Source organism: Gavialis gangeticus, unplaced genomic scaffold, assembly GCF_001723915.1.
Source record: "Gavialis gangeticus isolate Ggan-Ray unplaced genomic scaffold, GavGan_comp1, whole genome shotgun sequence".
In the NCBI taxonomy this organism is placed as follows: Eukaryota; Metazoa; Chordata; order Crocodylia; family Gavialidae; genus Gavialis; species Gavialis gangeticus.
Genome location: NW_017728996.1, coordinates 46,417,816 through 46,437,924, shown reverse-complemented (window position 1 = coordinate 46,437,924; position 20,109 = coordinate 46,417,816). Strand labels below are relative to the sequence as shown.

Genomic DNA, 20,109 nt, shown 5'->3' with positions numbered 1-20,109 from the left:
CCCTTCCGACCCTAGAAACTATGAAACTATGAGGCTGCCACTGCTGGCAAGTGTAATGAGTTTTGCTTTGAACAGTTCGAGGTGCAGTTTCCCAGAAACCTCTGCACCTATCCCCTTGAAATTTGGCAGGCTTCATGCCCTCAGAAAGGGCTACCATCCCTGCATGTTTCACCTGAATCAGACAAGAAATTACAAAGTTTTAGGCATTTTCATGATTCCCCATTATAGCCTATGGGCAAAACATCAAAACAGCATCAAAACAATGGAACAGTTTTGATGAAACAAAATGGAACAGTGCTTTCAAAACAAAACTCAAAATGAGAAACACTGTCCTGGCAAAACGGAAATCAAAACAAAATGGTGCTGTTTCTCACAGCCCTACTGCACAGTAATGTTCTTGGTTGGCAGTTGGTAAGTCATTAGTTACTTGCTTGTCAACAGCAAGAGTGCTGTCAAGAGAGAAGGTTGGTGGCTGTAACTCATTGTGGAGTATAAAAATGGCTGGAGCCTTCCCCAAAATGGGCAGGCAGAAGGTATGCTCTCATTCCTTAAGAGAGGATTATCAAAAAGAAAACTGTGCTGGCATGAGATATTTAGTAATCTAAAGAGAGACAAAAGAGTGATGGTTTTGCAGGTGCAAATGATTGCACTATATGCTTGTCCATATTGCTCGGTAATGGAACAGGCATTCATTTAAGGGGAGGTTTTTACACTATAGAGTATTGAGAACACGTTTCTAGTAGGTGCATTCATTTTAACATGCTCATTCAGTGAGCTGGCCTGATTAATTAGTGTGCATCACCATCTGGTACTTACTGAGACTATACCTTTTTAAAATGTTGAAATCGTAGGGAATGGCGCACACCAATTAAGTTCCTTTTAACTGGATTATGTTGGTATAATAAAGTATTAGTGGAGAAGGCCTTCATTTGATTCAGTCAGCATGCATCTAAGGGAGATCTGCCAGTCTGAAATTATGGAAAGGAACAAAGGAAAAATGCCCAAAATGTATGGAAGAAAGAGGGACAGCATCTGAAATGCATGTATTGGTGCTGCTATGCACACAATATGGAAGAGGTCAATAAACAAGAGCCACAAGAATACCTCTGCATTTCTGTTTAGGGTTGAAGGACCTGATATCAAAGTGTCTCAAGATCATCTCTTCAGCCCTAAGACCCTTGAATCTGTCATCTTCTCTCACTGTGCTCCTCTGAAAAATTCCATTCAAAGTTTTGTTTTCAAGCTCACAGAAATGTATGTTGTTCAGCCCTCACATGAACAGTTGCATAGATGTTGAAGTCCTTAGTTTATACCAGTGACATCAGGATGTTATTTGGCTAATAATGCTTTTACCAACTCATCTCTTTGGTAACTGGAGCACCAAATAACAAGGCAAGATCTGGATTTATGTTCTGGTTTCTGCATTTGACCTACTAAATGCACCTTAAGTCATTTAAGCCCCCCTTATATAAACTATATTGCTAATACTTACTAATTTCTGTAAAGTGCTTTGAAATATTAGGGGTTTAAAAAATTATATCAGCATCTTTTTTTTTCATTCTGCTTCAGCTGTTACGTGGTCTTTGACTGGAAAGGTGCGGACTATGGAGGAAGGGCCAGAGTAGGTATTTGAAATATCTGGAGAGTGATAAGAGAATATCCAGGCATATATGTGCCTGTCTAGTTTACTTCATGAGCACCTTGTCTTTTGAACAGTGGATCAAAATAAATCTGCAAGCAAACAAGTATCTGAACCAAATGAAATTTAAAACCATTCCTTTCTCAACCCGATGTACTTTTTATTTATATTCATTATTTTCAGTGGAGTCTGCTGCCCCCTTTTTAAGCAACAGTAATTGCTGGTAATAACATTCAGAACACCATTCAGAATATGAGGAAAGCATGTTCTTAGGTATGCGTTATTACAGAACATCAGGTTTGCTATGAATTCAGTCTATAACGTAGCTAAATTGCCTTTGGTATTCAACTAGGAAAATTACAGATGTTTGAATTCCATTTTTTCCCGGTACAAATTTCCCATAGTTGGAAGGTTCAGAGTTCCCATCTCTCAGCTGGAGGTGATTTCAGAGGACGTTACAGGGAATGCTCACAAATCTAGCACCCTGTGACTGTCTATACCAGTTGGAAACTAATCTGTAGTTCATGAGCTATTAAGTGAATTACTTTTACCCACTTCACAGGCTATGTCAGAAAATCGTATGATATCACGTGGTTATGTTTAAAACCACTTACATTAAGTGATAATGTTCTAAAAATGTAAAGTACATAGATATGCCTAGTCTGTTCTCTATGCATTTATGTACACCCATGCACATACACACACACACACACATTTTTGTGTGCATAATTTCTTTTTAAAGCTACATTTTTAGAGTGGTGCCTTTGGGATATGTAGTATTATGTACACCAGTGACCATGCATCATATTATATGCTCATTTGAGTGAAGTGTTTTTTATTCCAAAAAATAAGCTTCTTCTACATTTCTTATGTATGATATTCAGATTCATTTTTCAGTATGTTCAGTCTAGCTCTGATTTTGAGTAGGAAAACTGTTGATCAGTCTTAGTATCTCTGACCAAGAGGGAGTAAATAAGGCCAGTAAAATAATATTAAAGCCTTGTCATAAGCTGAAGATGTGAAATACACCACTCTTCTGTCATTTTTTACCAAAGCCTAATTAGCAAAAAATGTGTAACCATAAAATTGTCAATTTTGTGATGGGATTTCAAAGCCAGGGTGTTCTTTCCAGTGCCCTGGTACCAGTGGTACAGTACCAGGTAGCCAAACCTTAAAAACACATTTGCACTTCCCCTTTTGTTTGAATTGTTTGCTTAGATATTTTATGGAATAGGGAGGTGTATTTTCTAAGAAAACATTTAATTTGGAATCAGGACAGCATAGCTTTATTTGCTTATTTATAAGGCTTCATGAAAGTAAGGAGATAAGAATGAGAGATTTCAGTCTGCTTGTTCTCTCTCATATATTTCTAGAAACTTATTTCTCATAGTACCTTTTGTAATAAGAGTACATGGGGTGGTGGAGGGTTGAACTAACAAAGCTTGAAAAAGTTCAATAAAGCAATAAGAAGGAAAAGTAATTTTACTCAGTGCTATAAAAACCATAGTCTTAACATTTGAAAAGATCTGTATCTAACAACACTTGTATCACTTCAGTCATAGAGAGAGCTTTTGGCACTGTCTTCACAGCAAAAAGCTTTGTCTCTAAACATATTTAGTCAGTGAATGAAATATGAGAGGTCTGGTACTATGCGAGAGGAAACTTGCACAGTTAGACTTCAGCCCCATCTGGTGTTTGAACAGAGTTGTTATCTTAATATGGCTTTCCTATATCATAATTGAAATAGAAAGGCACTGAGCCAAAACATAGTACTGCAGTCATCGTGACTGACAGATAAATGCAAGTGTCAAATTTTATTAATGCGTTCTATTGTATACAACACTGTAATAAAAGAATGTTTTTGATTACCTCTAATATAACATTTTTTGTTGATACAATGCCAACCACTGTGTCAGATACATTTACTATACTTTTGACTGGATAAGTTAATTAACTCACTTTACATTTTATGTTTATTTATGTGATCAAAAATGTATATCGTTTATTCAAACAGTAACACAGCAGAAGATATTGCTTTTTGATTCTTTTGCATTTACATGAAAAATCATAAACCCTTTGGACCAGATTCATTGAAGTTTCATCAGGGAGGAATTATTTTAGATTATTTAAATTAGTGGGGCATTGGTTCTTGAAAGACTTAAGCCCTGCGTGTTTCAAAAATCATACTATGTAGATCATTCGTGTTTCTTTTTTTTCTTTTTCTTAAGGCTCATAGTTTCAGGAAGTGATCAAGCTCATGTTCAAATAGTTTTCCAGTTAGCTGAGGGAACTGTCTACTTGTATTGGAGAAACGCAGGTGAAAGATACCAGTGACCGAAAGAAATTTTCTTGCCATTGACGCATGATTTAAGTTCAGTTTATCGTCTTTGTTTTAACCTTACAAAATGTAACACATGTAGGGGCCCTGGTAGACTCCAGTGTTAATCTTGTGGCTATGCCAGATGAGAGTGCCAAAATTTTTAACAAGTTCTTTGCCTCTTTTCCTGGACAGGGACCAGGACAGCTCTCCCACCACAGGTAGGGGCAGTCTTGGGGATAGCACTGCCAGGTCTCGGGTCTGCACAAAAGTAGTTAGGGATCTTCTGGAAAGGCTGGATGTTTTTAAATCTGCAGGCCCTGATGCCCTCCATCCACAGGTGTTGAGTGAGCTGGCGGGGGGTCATTGCTGTGCCCTTGGCCCGGCTGTATGAGCGAACGTGGTCCACGGGCTAGATGCCCGGAGATTGGAAACTAGCTAATGTCCCCATTTATAAGAAAGGGAGAAAGGAGGACCCAGGAAACTATAGGCCCATAAGCCTCACATCAGTCTTGGGGAAAATCCTTGAAAAAATTATCAATCATCACATCTGTGAGGGGCCAGCAGGGGGGAAATCAACATGGGTTCATCAAAGGCAGGTCCTGCCAGACCAACCTGATGGCCTTTTATGACCAGGTAACTAAAACCCTGGATGATGGTGTCTCCATGGATGTAGTCTTTCTGGACTTTAAGAAGGCCTTTGTCTCTCACCCCATTCTCATTAATAAATTGAGCGACTATGGCATTGATGCCTACACAGTTGGATGGGTCAGAAATTGGCTGATGGGGCGCACCCAGAGAGTGGTGGTGGACAGGTCGTACTCGACCTGGCGGGATCTGAATAATGGGTCCACTGTTCAACATTTTCATCATCGACTTGGACGAGGGGGTGGAAAACACATTGTCCAAGTTTGCTGATGACACCAAGATGTGGGGAGAGGTAGGCACACTCGAAGGGAGAGAGAGGCTGCAATTAGATTTAGACAGACTACAGAAGGTATGGTAATAGGATGGGCTTCAATGTAGATAAATGCAGGATGCTGCACCTGGGGAGAAGGAATCCACAGCATACATACAAGCTGGGGAGCTCCCCCCTTGTGAGCACAAAGGCGGAGAGGGATCTTGGAGTCATTATAGACTCCAAGATGAACACAAGCCGCCAATGCCAGACTGCAGCCAGCAAAGCCAACCGCACCTTGTCATGCATCCAAAGTTGCATCTCAAGCCGGTCCAGAGAGGTGATACTCCCCCTCTACACGACATTGATCTAGCCTCAATTGGAGTACTGCGTCCAGTTCTGGGCACCTCACTTTAAGAAGGAGGTGGCCTGCCTTGACAGGGTTCAGAGGGCCCCCCCCTTGGTTGGAGGGCAACAGGGCAGGCCCTATGAAGAGAGGCTGAGGGACCTGAACCTGTTCAGCCTCAGCAAGCGGAGGCTGAGGGGGGATTTGGTGGCTGCCTACAAACTCATTAGGGGAGATCAGCAGCAAATAGGAAGGGCCCTATTCCTCCCAGCAGCACCTGGGGTGATGAGGAACAATGGCCAGAAGCTGCTGGAGAATAGGTTCAAGTTAAAGATTAGGAGGCACTGCTTCACTGTTAGGGTGGCTAGGATCTGGAACCAACTTCCTAGGGAAGTGGTCCTCGCTCCTACCTTGGGTAAATTCAAAAAGAGGTTGGATAAACACCTGTCTGGGGTCATGTGATCCCTGCGTGTGCTCCGGCCAGTGGTGGGGTGGGTCAGACTAGATGATCTATTTAGGTCCCTTCTGACCTAAATCACAGTGTTTCATACTATGAAACACTGTGATAAAACTGCGCAGTGTAGGATTTTCTGAAGATACTGTCCCATTGGCCTTTATCTTGTTCTCTTTCTAGAGTTGCCAGTCATCCCTTAACTAGAGCTCTTGCCCAGTAATAATCTGATCTTAATGAAAAAATGATTAAAGAGACTGAAGATATTTTGGTCAGGTAACTAAACTAAATTGAATTACTTGGGCAGGCTTTCCCACAAAAGCAATAACCTTTTCAACTTTGAACCTAAAACAAATGATTTAAACACCATCTGAGAAAACAGAACATATTCTTTAATCATTCCTGTCTTGTATTTGGAGGTTGTTTCTATGAAGATGCACTTTTTAATTTTAAATTTATCTTTTTGGGGGCAAAATAAAAAGTCCATGGCCCTGAACTAGCAGAGGGGTTAATTATATATTTTCGGTCACTGTCACTTTTTTCAGTGTGTTAGCATTGCTAAATTTACACAGACATAGTTGCCATGCATAAAACTAGCTCTTTGTCTTTAATCTTTATACACAGGATGCCTGCTCTATATATGACCTGCTTTGCATTTCAGATGTTTGGTTTTAGAAGTGAGTAACATGAGATAAGCTGTCAACAAGAGATAACGTAGTTCTTTTATGTCATTGCTAAGAGTGTGGCAAAAGGAGAAAATGAGAATATGAGTAAAGAGTCATTCACCAAATGTCATTGACTAGTGTTGGTTTTTCCCATTCTTATCCTTCATTCTCTCTCGTTTTTAGAATGATCACCACTTTAAAGAGTTGCCAGGATAAGTGAACAAAGTGGAAACAAATGGATGAAGTTCTTACCATGCACTGAACGGTGGAACATCAGGTGCCAAGCTCTGTGAAAATGTCTGCTTGCAACACCTTCACTGAACACGTTTGGAAACCTGGTGAATGTAAAAATTGTTTCAAGCCTAAAAGCTTGCACCAACTACCCCCAGCAACTGAAAAGGCTCCCCTCTCCCATACTAATCTGAAAACCAATGCAAACCAAAGTAACAATCAGCGTGGTAGAAATACAGGAAATTTCCGACCTCCTGTTGCCAAAAAACCCACTATAGCTGTGAAACCCACCATGATGGTGGTAGATGGGCAGAGTGTATGTGGTGAAATCAGCACACCAGATCGTTGTGAGAATAAGCCTGTAGTTGCAGGATGGAACCGAAACAAAGCAGTTTTGAACAATAAACCACTGAACAATAATAACGAAGATGAAATTGAAGGTTATAGTCATGTTCATAGGCCTCATGGCAACAGTGATAGTGTAGGTAAGATACCAAATAACAATAATAACGGACTGACAGAAGTGCTGAAGGAGATTGCAGGTTTGGATACCACACCTCAGCAAACAGGAAATGAAATGAACTCAAGGGACACCTTCTTGGGAAGAATAAATAATTGCTATAAAAGATCATTAGAAAGAAAGATTCCTCCAAGTTGCATGATGGCTGGAGTGAAGGATGCACATAGTAAACATGTTATTCTGAGTGGCAGCACTGAAGTAATAAGTAACGAAGGTGGGCGTTTTTGTTATCCAGAGTTCTCCAGTGGTGATGAGAGTGAAGATGATACATTTTTTGGCAGCATGCAAGAAGAGCATGAGAGCTGGGATGAAAGTGATGAAGAACTGTTAGCAATGGAAATTCGCATGAGGGGCCAACCTCGCTTTGCTAACTTTAGAGCGAACACCCTGTCTCCTGTCCACTTTTGTGCTGACAAAAAATGGAACACTGTGCCTCTAAGGAATAAGTCCCTCCAGCGGATCTGTGCTGTGGACTATGATGATAGCTATGATGAAATTTTAAATGGTTATGGAGAAGGGGCTGTGATCCTTTATGGACAGGAAAGCATGCAGAGCATGGCATCTTCTGATTCCACATCTCCTGATTCCTCTTTGACTGAAGAGTCTCGCTCTGGAACAACCAGCAGTTCATCACAAAAACTCTGCAATGGAGGGTTATCTCCCAGTACCCCTCAGGACATCAAGTTGATTGAACCAGAATATGAGATGCTTTGTGATAATCAGCAAGGAAAGGATATGTCAAAAGTTGACAGAAACACTACAGAAGTTGTAGAGACACACAAGGCAGTCCTTGCGCTTAGACTGGAAGAGAAAGATGGCAAGATTGCTGTGCAAAGTGATAAGCAAGAAAGCAAAAGTTGTCCAGATGTTACTGGTCAAGCAGTTACTATAAACTTAGTTCCTATAGAAGAACAAGCTAAACCTTACAGAGTGGTCAATATGGAACAACCTGTGTGTAAGCCTTATACTGTAGTAGATGTGTCAGCAGCCATGACTACTGAGTGTAAGGAAGGTCAGACTGAAAGCTCAGAAACCAAAAGTACACCACCTAACTCAAATTCACCAGGAGCTCCACGTGCACCTGTTACACCTGCATCATCTGGGCAAGTAAATGCCAATCTAAAAAAATCGAGTGCAATCAGATACCAGGAAGTATGGACTTCTAGTACAAGCCCACGACAGAAGATAGCCAAAGTGGAATTAGCAGCTAACAGTTCAGGACCTTCTGTCCCTCCTAGAAAGACCAGCCACAAATCTGCTCCTACATCACCTACAGCCACAAATATTTCTTCAAAAACTATCCCAGTTAAGTCACCCAATTTGTCTGAGATAAAATTCAATAGTTACAACAATGCTGGTATGCCACCTTTCCCAATTATCATTCATGATGAGCCTACTTATGCAAGGAGTTCCAAGAATGCTATCAAAGTACCCATTGTAATTAATCCAAATGCATATGATAACTTAGCCATCTATAAAAGTTTTCTGGGGACTAGTGGTGAGCTGTCCATCAAAGATAAAACTTCAAGTGTGATAAGCCATACATATGAAGAAATAGAAACAGAAAGCAAAGTGTCTGAGGGTGTAGCCAGCAAACCCACTGAATTTACTCAAGCAAAAGGAATTTCCAGTACCGCAGAGCACAAACTGGGTTCCGTGGCTCAGAAAGTCCAAGAGTTCAATAGCTGTCACAGCAAAGGTCAGACATCACCACAAAGAAGTCAGAGTTCTGGCCACAGTTCCCCAACCAGAAACCAGAACTCAGCACCAGACTCTGCAGCCAGAGTAGAAGGGGCACAAGAAGCTTCCATTGGAAACAGCAACAGAGAGAATGCCAGCACAGTTCTTTCACAGATTGTGGCTTCTATCCAGCCTCCACAGTCTCCTCCAGGAACACCGCAATCTGGACCCAAATCGTGTAGTGCAGAGGAATTGTATTCCCTACCGCCTGATGCAGATACCACTAAAAGCACTCTGGTACGACCCAAATCCCTCTTTACAGCCCAGCCCAGCAATGAGACTGAGGCATCCAAGTCCACAGAAAGCACTACCACTAAAATGCAAAAGGATACACTTTCAAAGCCAATTCCTTCCTCGAAGACAGCAACCAGCATCCATAACACCACAAGTCCCAAAACTGAGCAGGCACCTCCATTCCCTCCTCCACGTTCCACATCTTCACCCTATCATGCAAGTAATCTGTTGCAAAGACATTTTAGCAACTGGAACAAACCAACCAGTCCCACTAGATCAACAGAGGCTGAGTCAGTACTCCATTCAGAAGGGCGACGAGTTGCTGATGCAAAACCGAAGCGCTGGATATCATTTAAAAGCTTCTTCCGTCGCAGAAAGACCGATGACGAAGATGAAAAAGAGAAAGAAAGAGAAAAGGGGAAACTGGTGGGTCTTGATGGCACTGTCATTCATATGCTCCCACCTCCTCCAGTTCAACGTCACCATTGGTTCAGTGAGACAAAAACCGATTCCAGTGAGAAGCCATCCATTGTTTTCATGTACAGATGTGAACCAGCACATACTGAACCAACCTTTGACCACAAGAACAAAGCTGGAGTAGAGTCTCCCATTGGAGATAGATTAGAAAAAGGCAAAGCAGAAATGGAAGAGGAGTCTCCAGAGGATCCTGAACAAAAGAAAAGGAGTCATTCTTCACCACCTCAGATTCCTAAAAAAATTCCCAGGTAAGCCACTTTTAATAATAATGAATACATGAATGAAAAAGACAAGTGTGCCATACATTTTGCAGAACGAGGAAGGGATCTAGGAGTTTTGTAGAAATTTTTTCATGTGCACATGTAGTATTTTTACAGTCTTTACATTGTATTGGTTAATATCTTTGATTTGCACCTTTCTAATATGAACAGCACCTATTATTATGAGTTATGCTTCATGTTCATTAGTGTATTAGGGTGGATGTGTTGCACAGATTCAGGAAAAGAGTCCTTGATTTTTCAGTTTAAGATAGTATTTATATGTTATAGGATGACTGAAACTGCAGAAGAGAAGTAAGAAGCAAATTACCTTCTACTTATTAAACTATCATTAATTGGAGGGTGAGATGATTAACTTTATCACATAACAGGAACAGTTAATGTGCAGTTAACACTTTATACCATAATATATGATGATACAACATGCTAAAAGTATACATAAAATAATAATGGAGTTATTTTGTTTATACCACTGGTTCTCAAACTTTTTAGATTCAAAGCATCCCTGGATAGATTTGAGGTATCCCTTGGAAAATGCCAACTCTTAGTTTTCACTCTTTTTGACTGCATAAAAATAGTAGAGCAGTTTTTCTGTTGCAAAGAACTCAGAAATCGATAGTTGTGGTTTTTCTATTTGAAATCTCTGGGACTATTTTGTGAATCATGTTTCCATACCTAACAGTTTTAATGTTGCGTGGCACCCCATGTCACCATTGAAAGGAGCTCAATGCACATCAGGTGTCAGAGCATTCTGGTTGAGAATCACTGGCTTATAGTCTCACCACTTTCTAAGACCTTACTTATGATAAGTACACTGGGCCACCTTCTCTCTGCATTGACTTTAGTGGCGCTATATGTATTTGCCCCCATCTGAGGAGCTGCCCCACCAATTTTCAGATTGTAACTATTTTAAAATAAAACTTAATTTTGCCAAATGAGTCATTATTAATTTTTACAAAATTTTATACAAATTTTATACAAAAAAATGATAAAAAAGAGGGAGAAAGTATATATTTATGGCAGCTCTTCAAGTATTTGAAGACTGCTGTCATATCCCCTCTTAAGCGCCTTTTCTGCAATCTGAACATACCTGTGTCTCAACTTCTTGTGTGGCTTACCATCTCAACCATTTATCATTGTTGTCACCTGCCTTAGGACCCTCTCTACCTTCCTCGCATATTTTTGAAAATGTGGAGCCCAGAACTGCATATGGTACTTTAGATGAGGCCTAGCCAGTACCAAGTAAAGTAGTACCATAACCTCCGGTATCTTGTGTTTAGTATTCCTGTTGATGCAGCCCAAGACTGTGATCACCTTTTTTGTGGCAGCATCAAACTTCAGGCTCATGCTGAGTAACAGGTTTAGTCCTAATTTATCCAGGCTTAAATTTACCATTGTTGAGGCAGGTTTAAACAATTTTAGGGATTATGTCATGTGTTAATTTTTTTTTAAATGGGGATGGCTTGACTTGCCACAGGTTATTGGTGTGTCCATTGCCTTAGTTCAGGGGTGCTCAACACTCCGCCTGCAGACCAGATCCAATTCCGGGCACAATGTCATCCAGTCCATGAGGCTCCCCACAAATTTGTGGGGAACCCCACAGGCTATGACCCTTCATGCTAGGTCTGGCACGTGAGGGGCAGTGTGGAGCTGCCAGAGCTCAGTCTCAGCCAGGAGCTCCAGGGGCCCACAGGTGAGGGCAGACACCACTGCCTTAGTGTAGTATACTGTCTACATCTGCTGGGTTGGAAGAGTTGTAACCCAAGCTGTTGGACTTGTGTCAGAAATCTCAAAGAAAGAACTGGCAGATAGGAAAAAGATTTCCATTCTAGATGGGGCCAGATTTTCAGAAGTTCTAAACATCCATCAGACCATTTGATGTCAGTGGGGGTTGAAAGTGCTTGATACTTGTAAACAAGGCCATAAAATGATAAAAGAGAAGTACGCGTACATGACCTTAAGAAGTATCACTACCTTTATGATGTATCTTCAGGTGTAGGCTGAAGATGCCTTGTGTTGAGCCACCCTAAGGATGATGTTCTTACTTTGTTTACCCTGAAGTGTCTTTGTACTATCACTACTGATCACAGTTAGTCTCTCTCTTCTTCCTCCCACATCCCTCACATTTTCCCCCTCCAAGTCATAGTGATACAGTCTAAAATCTTAGGTCAAAATTTTCCATGGGTAATTAAACTTCTTCTGTTATGGATTCTGTTTTTATTTTTAAAAAATAATAATAATTTAAGTTTTAAAGAGTCATGCAGCCAGAACAGGATACAGTAGATATCCTTCTTTTTTGCTCCCTTCAGTTATTTATTTTTGTTGTCTTTCATGTAATTTAATGCCATAAGATAACTGATTTTTACTGTATTTTGACCACTACTAAGCAGAAGAACGAAGAGAGGGAGAGACCCCTACAATGCTGGAAAATAAGCTATTCATATTAAAGGATTTGGAGTTTATTTCTCAGTTTTCCAGTAGTTGTCAGCCAGGTCTGCCAGTGTGGAGATGCACACCAATAGGAAGTATATCTGACTTGCCAAATAATATTAGATTTTGTATTAGCTCAGCAAATGCTAGTTAAAGGCTAATGTTAATGTACACTAAAATATATGAAATAAAAAAAGTTTAAATCTTCAGATAAAGACTGCAGAAGGCTTACAGGAAAATTGAATATGTGAAGATAACAATCGGTGAACATGACACTTTTCTAACTGAAAATCCCAACATCTGTGAGGCTCACTGAGAGACCAAATTGATAACCTGGAACACAGGATAGTATTAAGAACAATGTCAGTGTGGTAGGGGGTGCTGAAGGTGTACCAACAGGAAGAACTGAGAATACTTTTGACCCTGCAGTGGATTATGGAGGTGGTGGAGGATTGATAACTTCGTAAGCCTTTAACACTGGCTATGATATTGCTGAAAAGGCCACTTCTTTAATCACAGCAGAGCTTGCAGGATATGCAGCATGAAGTAAGGAATAAGTAAGCCTGTTTTACAGGTCCCTTGAGTGTTTTATCCATAGATAGTTTTGTGTCTCCTTGGCATTAGGTTATTTACACTGTGGTTAAAAAAAGAATCTATCAGATATGGGATTAGTATTTTTTTGAGGGTTTCTCTGAAAACCAAAAGGTGTTCTTAATTTTTTAGGACTCGGTGAAGAGGCTTGGTCTAACCTTTATAAGTGTGACTTTTATTGTTTTAAAAATCTTGGTAATTCTTTTAATTGCATTCGTAGATCACAAATATTTGGTTTGATGGTCCAGTTATTAATCCTGCTGTTCCTGGAAAGCTGAGATTTTTTTTTATAGGAAGTCACTGACAGGGTTTTGTGGTTTATCTGTGCAGACTCCAAGATAGCAAGAAAAGAGGTTACAAGTAGAGGTGCACCGATACATTGGTCCGATATCAGATCGGCACCAATATAAAGAAAATTGACTGTATCAGAAATCAGCTTTTTTTTGCCTGATAATTTGGCTAATAAAAGCTCTGGGCATGCGCACAGCCTCAGTGCAGCATGTAGGTGGTGAGGAACAAAGCCTGGCAGCGTGGAGAGCTGCATCCAGCTGGTAAGTCTGTTGTGATGGAAGGGAAGGGGCATGGGGGGGAGGGGGTGCATATCGAGGCCCCCACAGTGAGGAAGGGAGTGGGGCTGGGGCTGCCTAGCCAGGGCAGGGTGGGGCATGGGGCGGACCTGCAGCCCATCCAGGGGGAATGAGGGGGGTGGCTCCCACCACTGCACACACCCTGGGAGGGCATGGGCATGTGTCCCCAGGCCTGCATGGGGCTGAGGAGGGCTGCGCAGGGGCTGGGCTGGGCTTGGCTGGGCTTGGGGCTGTGCGGGCAGTGGCACTGGGAGAGGGGGTTGGGGGGGCTACAGCAAATTTGGGGGTGGCTGCAGCCCCCCTGCCCCATATCCCCCACCCAGCGCTGCCACTGCCCACCCTGAGCACAGCCCAGCCCAGCCCCCGCTGGGAAGAGCCTGGCACTACCCTGGCCCCAGCCCATGGCGGCAGCAGCCCACCCTGCCACACACAGCTCCAGGGGGAACATGCACCCCATGCCCTCCTGGGGTGCATGCAGCAACAGGAGATGCCCCCCCACCACGTGACACACACCCCTTCTCTGGACAAGCCGTGGCTCCATCCCATACCCTGCCTCGGCTGGGTAGTGCCTACTTCAGCCTCACTCCCTCCCTCACCACAAGGGCCTTGATCTGCCCCCCTCCACCCATCCCGTCCCTTCAGCCGCCCCTTCCGCCACAACAGACTTATCCCCTGGACACTGCTCTGCTAGTTGCCAGGTTGTGTATTGGAATTTGGATCAGTATTGGCCAATATGCCTCCTTAAAAATCAGCTATCGGTATTGGCACCAAAAATTTCTATCGGTGCACCCTTAGTTACAAGGGGGCATAAGGAAAAAATGGAATGTAAAACAGAGATATTCTTTACCCTACAGAACATGTACAACACCCACCACCATTCCTCACTCACTTCATCCTCAAGAGCCCTGTATCATAGCAGTCAAAGCAACTCTGAGGAGTGCTGTGAAAAATGAGTCAACAGTCTGCTTGCACTGGTCACAGGCAGAGACCAAAGATCTCAGCTCTTACTGTCTGGTTCATATCTAAAATTGGATCCCCTGTGCTGCCCCTTTGCAGGATTTCTAAGCTCTTTTATGTTGGTGTGAAATATTTTAACAGGGTGGTAATGCTTCCTGTCTCTGACACAGGAGGCTGCATGATTGAAGATCATGGCTGACACCAGTTTTATGGAAGGTGGAGCACACTGTGGCTAAAGTTAAATTTTTCTTTTGTTATGACCCATTCAGCCAACAGACTGCTACTTAGAGGAATCAGTTAGACCAAGATCGTTGTTACTTAAGTGAAGTCCATAGACCTTCAACCTTCTTCCACAGAACGTAGACTTATCAGTTATGTACATGTACATTTATCCAACATACAGGAAACATCCAAAGAATAGATCACATTATCCAGACACTGAGACTTTGTCTAATGCTTCCTTCACAACTAGGCAGGGCTCTTGCTTTGAATGGCAATCTTTTGTTAACTGCTCACTTAAGATATCATTTTGTGCCCCCTCTGTCGACTGTTTTTTTTCAGTAGCCATTTCATCAGCCTTCCAGGTATTGGAGTGAAGAGCTTTTTCAATAGAGCACCAGTATAGTGTTTTTCATTCAAAAAAAAAAAGAAGAAAAAAGTAGTAGTGGTTCTTGGGTCAACGGCAGTGTGCATCCCTAAGGAATCAGAAAATAACATGACAGGCATCATTTGAGCCTCAGGTGCTTAGGGGTCCAAAGGGAAACTTCCCCACCACACGGATGCAGGGTCCTAGTGGCATATGTAACCCCAAACCACTCTCTCAGCATATCACATCCTCATTCTGCTCTTTTCTTTTTTGTTCTGGATTCTGTTCTGCTTTAAAAATGGAACAAAACAAAACACCAGTTTTTCAGTGCCCAGGCTATTGTAGACATCATCTGAAGCTCAGGAGCCTTGGGGTCCAAAGGGAAGCCTGCTTTCACTAACTCTAATATAGTCTTGATCTAGGATTAGCATACTTCCTTTCAATTCAGTGTAAGTGTTCTTTATCAGCAGGTAAAAAAAATTACCTTAGTAGACTTCACCAGGCAAAATACAGTCAGTAATATAAATGAGACTTCAGAGACTCAGTCCTGTATTATTTGTTCTGCAAGTGGGACAAAGCCCAGCTCAGTTACTTCACCATCAGAAAGCATGCCAGCTATCTATCCGGAGATAGGACTGAGTATCCCTGCCAAGTACCATTTATCTCATTACTCCTTTCCCTCAAATCCTGTTGGATTCTAAAGTTCTTTTGGAAAGTCGTACAGGAAAGGACCAAGACATTGGTTAAAGTCCCTACATAGAGCCACTTAGAGCTGATATCAAAGCCACAAGAACTCAAGAGGAGGTTCTCTAGCTGAATTGAAAGTCCTGTACCATGTCTTTTGGATTGGTGGGAATATTAAGTCAATACTATTCTACCAAAGATCAAAATCTCTAAAAGCAATGAGACATTCCGAGAGTCAGCAAAAAATTATTAAAGATACAGAGAGACTTCTGCATGAAGACAGATGGGAGAGTCTGAGATGGTTTAGAGAAGAAAACTTTAAGAAGGGACTTAACCTCCTATAGATACAGAGAAGGTAAATCCTGCACTCCCGTTTGTGTTTTCTTACAAGACAAGGAAGAGGGGAAAGTTCTGAAAAGGGGGGGAAGAGGGAGCAAATTTGAAACTGATGCTTTAAGCAATGCATAATTAGCCTGTAGAACTCATTGCCACTAGATATTAAGCACTTAGTACAACTTTTCAAGGGTTTAAACACATGCACATACATTGGAAAAATCACACTATACGGGATGTAAAAGATAGATGTTATAAACTCTTATGCTTTAGGGAATAAACTAACCGCTAATTTCTAGGATTAGAGGTACACTGGAGCACTGTTGTGTCCCATCTAGCCCCTCCACAGCATGTTGAGTTGTCCTGGGTACATGTATAAATGTGGCGCCCAGGATCAATAAACTGGCGTAATATGCACCAGAGTTTATTGCTTTAAGTTAATTGCACATGTAGACACACCCAGTAGCTGTGTCTACATGAGATGCTGACTGCCCAGTAACTCATTACTGTTGTGCAGTAGCATCACATGGCACATTACATGGCACAAAGCAGTAGTAATGAGCTACTACACAGTCAGCATCATGTGAAAGCCATTTGGCAACACTACTGCGCAGTAACTCTGGTTACTGCTGAGTCATTTAGTACTTGTGTTTGCAAGTATTAAATGACTGTGCAGTAACAACTGTAGACATGGCCAGTGAGTAACAAATATACTGTGGTCCTACATTCTGACTTCCAATTCCTTTTGTAGGTGATTTCCAGTTTCCATGTCAGTCAGGCCATTACCTTTCCAGAAGTATTCCTCAAGCCTTAATCCTATTAAGGGAGTTTTGGTTTCATGGCTTCAACTTTTAGGTATCTAGAGTGTCTCAACTGGGGGTTTATGGGTCCCAGCACATGGTATCTGTAAATTCCTTTGGCTTTAGAATGCATCAGTAAAAGAGTAAGTCTCCCTCCCCCTCAGGCCAGCTCATCTCAGATTAGGTATGCACAATTATTATTACCTTGCAGATGACAGCCACCATGGGATATCGGAGCACTTGCAGAGGTCGAAGGAACTTCCTCTTTTTCACATTGTTCATCACTGATATGCAATACACCTGCACAGAATTCTGTACTCTCCAACACTCCCAAAACATCACCTCTAGATCTGATCCAAACTCAAGAAACAGGCTGATCATCATTTTCTCATTCCCATCTCCAGGAGGGTCATTACTGCTCGTTAACCACCCCTAAGGGGGTGAAAGAATGAAAGCAATTCTCAAAGGAGGAAAAAGGACCTGTTACTACAATAACTGTGGTTCATTAATATGACTATTGTAGTCTATATGGCAAGCCTGCACTGCCTGCCTGTGCTGTCTGTAGGGCAATTCCTAAAAAGGACTAGGAAGCAAATAGGTTTGCATTCTCTGTTTATACCATCAGAACCCAAAAACAGCCGGCACTGTTTTAAAGAAAAAGCAGCTTGTTCACGGAGGAGTGCTAATAATGAGATTTATCAATTCAGAGAGGCAGTCATCTAAGAGAACAGTTATCGCTATGGCAAATAAGTTTTCTCACCTGTTCTACTTTTCCAGAAAGCTAACAAATACAATTTTTAAGCAATTACATTTTCACATAAGGCAAGAATATTGACAGGTTCTGGGTCTGATGTTTGTGGGATAATTAACAGTAAAGAAGTGTTTTCTTTTTCTCTGTTCCTACTTCTTTTTCACTCGTGATGAGTCACAGCTGACCTTCCAATATACAGGAACTGATTGAGTCAGTATATTCAGGTATCTCGACTTTATCTCACGTAACCCCTTGCCTTTTATAGTTTCAGCTATAAAAGCAGGGTGCTTCCTCCTAAATATCAGGACATGACATCTTATTGTTGTGATTGTAAAGGAAGTTGTTTCTCCTAAATACTAATCTTGCTTTGAATGGAGGTTAAAATATTTCCTGTGCTTTTAAAGTTAGGTTAGTTTGAGCTTTTAGAGGTTTATGATGCATTTGGTGTTATAACTACAGTTCAGATTTCTTCCTAATTAATTAATGGGGCTAAGAATACATTTGGCATGATAGAATAGTGTCCCAGATGAAAATGTAAACTATTTCCTCTGGTACAGCAGTGAGAGAGTTAAGAAGGCTGGGCCAGAGTTTCGGTCACAGTAAGCTCCCTAAGGTATTTTGCCATTTCCCCCAGCCCAACCCTGTAAGGTAAACAGCAAGGTGCAGTAGGTGATATCGCTCTGTGCAGAGTTCAGCCTTGTTGCTCACAGCTTGCACAACTTGTAGCACACCAGAACACTGTGGAATCAATGGCTCACCAGAGTTTCAAGACATGATTAAAAGACTCAAGAAGGCCCTGAGAGAATTTCCTTTAATGGGGAATTGTGTGAGTGAGTATAGTGGGTGAGTTCATTTTTTTTTCTCTCTTTTTTTTTTCTTTCTCTCTAGCTGTTGATTTACTTTGTTTGGCCAAATGCTTCTGTACTTAGATATAGTATATGTGCATGCATGTGTCTAAGATTGGGAATGACACTGTTCTGTATCTCACCGATCAATACTAAAATTGTTTTATGAGATATGCGAATTCTTGTTACATGGTAGTATCAGTAGCAAAGATATTAGAGACAATTTCTTTGGGGAAAAAAAGAATTATTGGAGAAGTGTGTGCAGGTATGTATAAGATGTTTGCATGTAGGATAACCTCAAGTCTTTAAAACTATTTCTTTAGGTGTTAAAAGCTTTTCTGCTTCTTTGATTTAATGTGTGTTTTAATTTGAGATGCTTTAGGTTATTCTTTAGTGTGGTATGTAACATGCTGTCTGCACCCCTCCTATGCATGTGAACAAAAAGATTGATCAACAATTCTGATATTAAGTGATTTAAAGTTGCAGCTTTTTGAAACTTGCCGTTTTGTGTCTATTTTACTAACATGCTTTGATGGCTTTTGTTTGTATAAGGCTGCATTCAAAATTCCACTAGTGTGAAAATGGAAACAGCATGTGCATACGGTACATGAAATCTTCCATTATGCAAAACACAGGCATGTTTAGACTTTTGTAGTCTGGATTTTAGATTGCTTAAAATCTGCATTTTTTTGCTTTCTGGCCTGTCAGTTTTGTGGGTAGGCACATAAAGGCATTTCTGCAATTTATGACAGGTCTCCAAAGGCAAAATTTTTCCTTGTGATATGTAAATACAGATTACAAGCTCCTTTGGAAAATCAGATGTCGTGCCTGTTTTCACAAGCAGTGTTTAAAAAATACAGACTCATGTGTTCTTCTTAGCCAAAGTCAGGGATGAGCTTGAGGTTTTCCTTTTAAAAGTTGCAATGTTGTGCAAATATCGGGCTTGATCCTAGGAGGTGGAGAGCCTCTCCCGGATGAAGTGCCTACCCTAAGCTTCTGTTGAAATCAGTGAGAGTAGAATGTTCTCAGCATCTTGCAGAATCCGGCTTGGATCCTAAGAGCAGAATATGTACACTCAAGATTTGGTCTAACATGCGTATGCACTCGAGAGAGTGTATGTGAGGGAGTGTGTGCCTGTGCATGCACATGCGTCTGTATGTGAAAGAAGTACAAAAATGCCACTGTTATAAATGCCATGATTATGGATAGTTGCTGATAAAGCTGCAATAGGCAGCAATTGATTGGTAAACCTGGGCATATTACTTATTTTTTACTAAATGGTTTGAAGCATTTTTAAGCTTTAAGCAATAAATACAGGCCTGTTAAATGACTAAATATTTGATTTTCACAGTTTTACCCTGGTTTAAATCTATCAGTCTTCACAGTTTGCTTAAGGACTGCTACTAGTCCTCAGAGGCTTAATTGGTTTGATGCATAAGTGCCTGGGTTTTAATTCTTAAACTATTTTATATGGATGACTGTAAGGAGATAAGATACCAGATTAAATGGACTATTGGTCTGTTCTCCAAAGGGTAATAATTCTTATATTGTTGCCAAAATATGGAACTATAGCTATAAAGATGTATTATTCCCTAGGAAGTTAAGGCTACAGTTACGGTAATGTATAATTCCCATTGAAGGAAAATCTTTGATAAAAATGCCTTTAACCTGGGTGCTGTGCAGTGAATGCCACAGATGTCACATATTGTGTCACATAGTTTCATAGTTTCTAGGGTCGGAAGGGACCTG

General features: G+C 41.2%; 1 protein-coding gene across 2 annotated transcripts in view; it reads left to right on the top strand.

Moving 5' to 3' along the window:
- Window positions 1-20,109, top strand: part of PEAK1 (pseudopodium enriched atypical kinase 1) — a 229,266-nt gene that overhangs the window by 159,956 nt on the left and 49,201 nt on the right. Inside the window, exons 3-4 of one of the 2 annotated variants that reach the window (XM_019504430.1) lie at window positions 6,500-9,766; window positions 18,242-18,358. In XM_019504430.1, the coding sequence (XP_019359975.1) occupies window positions 6,612-9,766; window positions 18,242-18,358 (3,272 nt within the window). In that variant the 5' untranslated portion in view covers window positions 6,500-6,611. The remainder of the gene's footprint in view (window positions 1-6,499; window positions 9,767-18,241; window positions 18,359-20,109) is intronic. The other variant, XM_019504431.1, reaches the window with a different exon arrangement.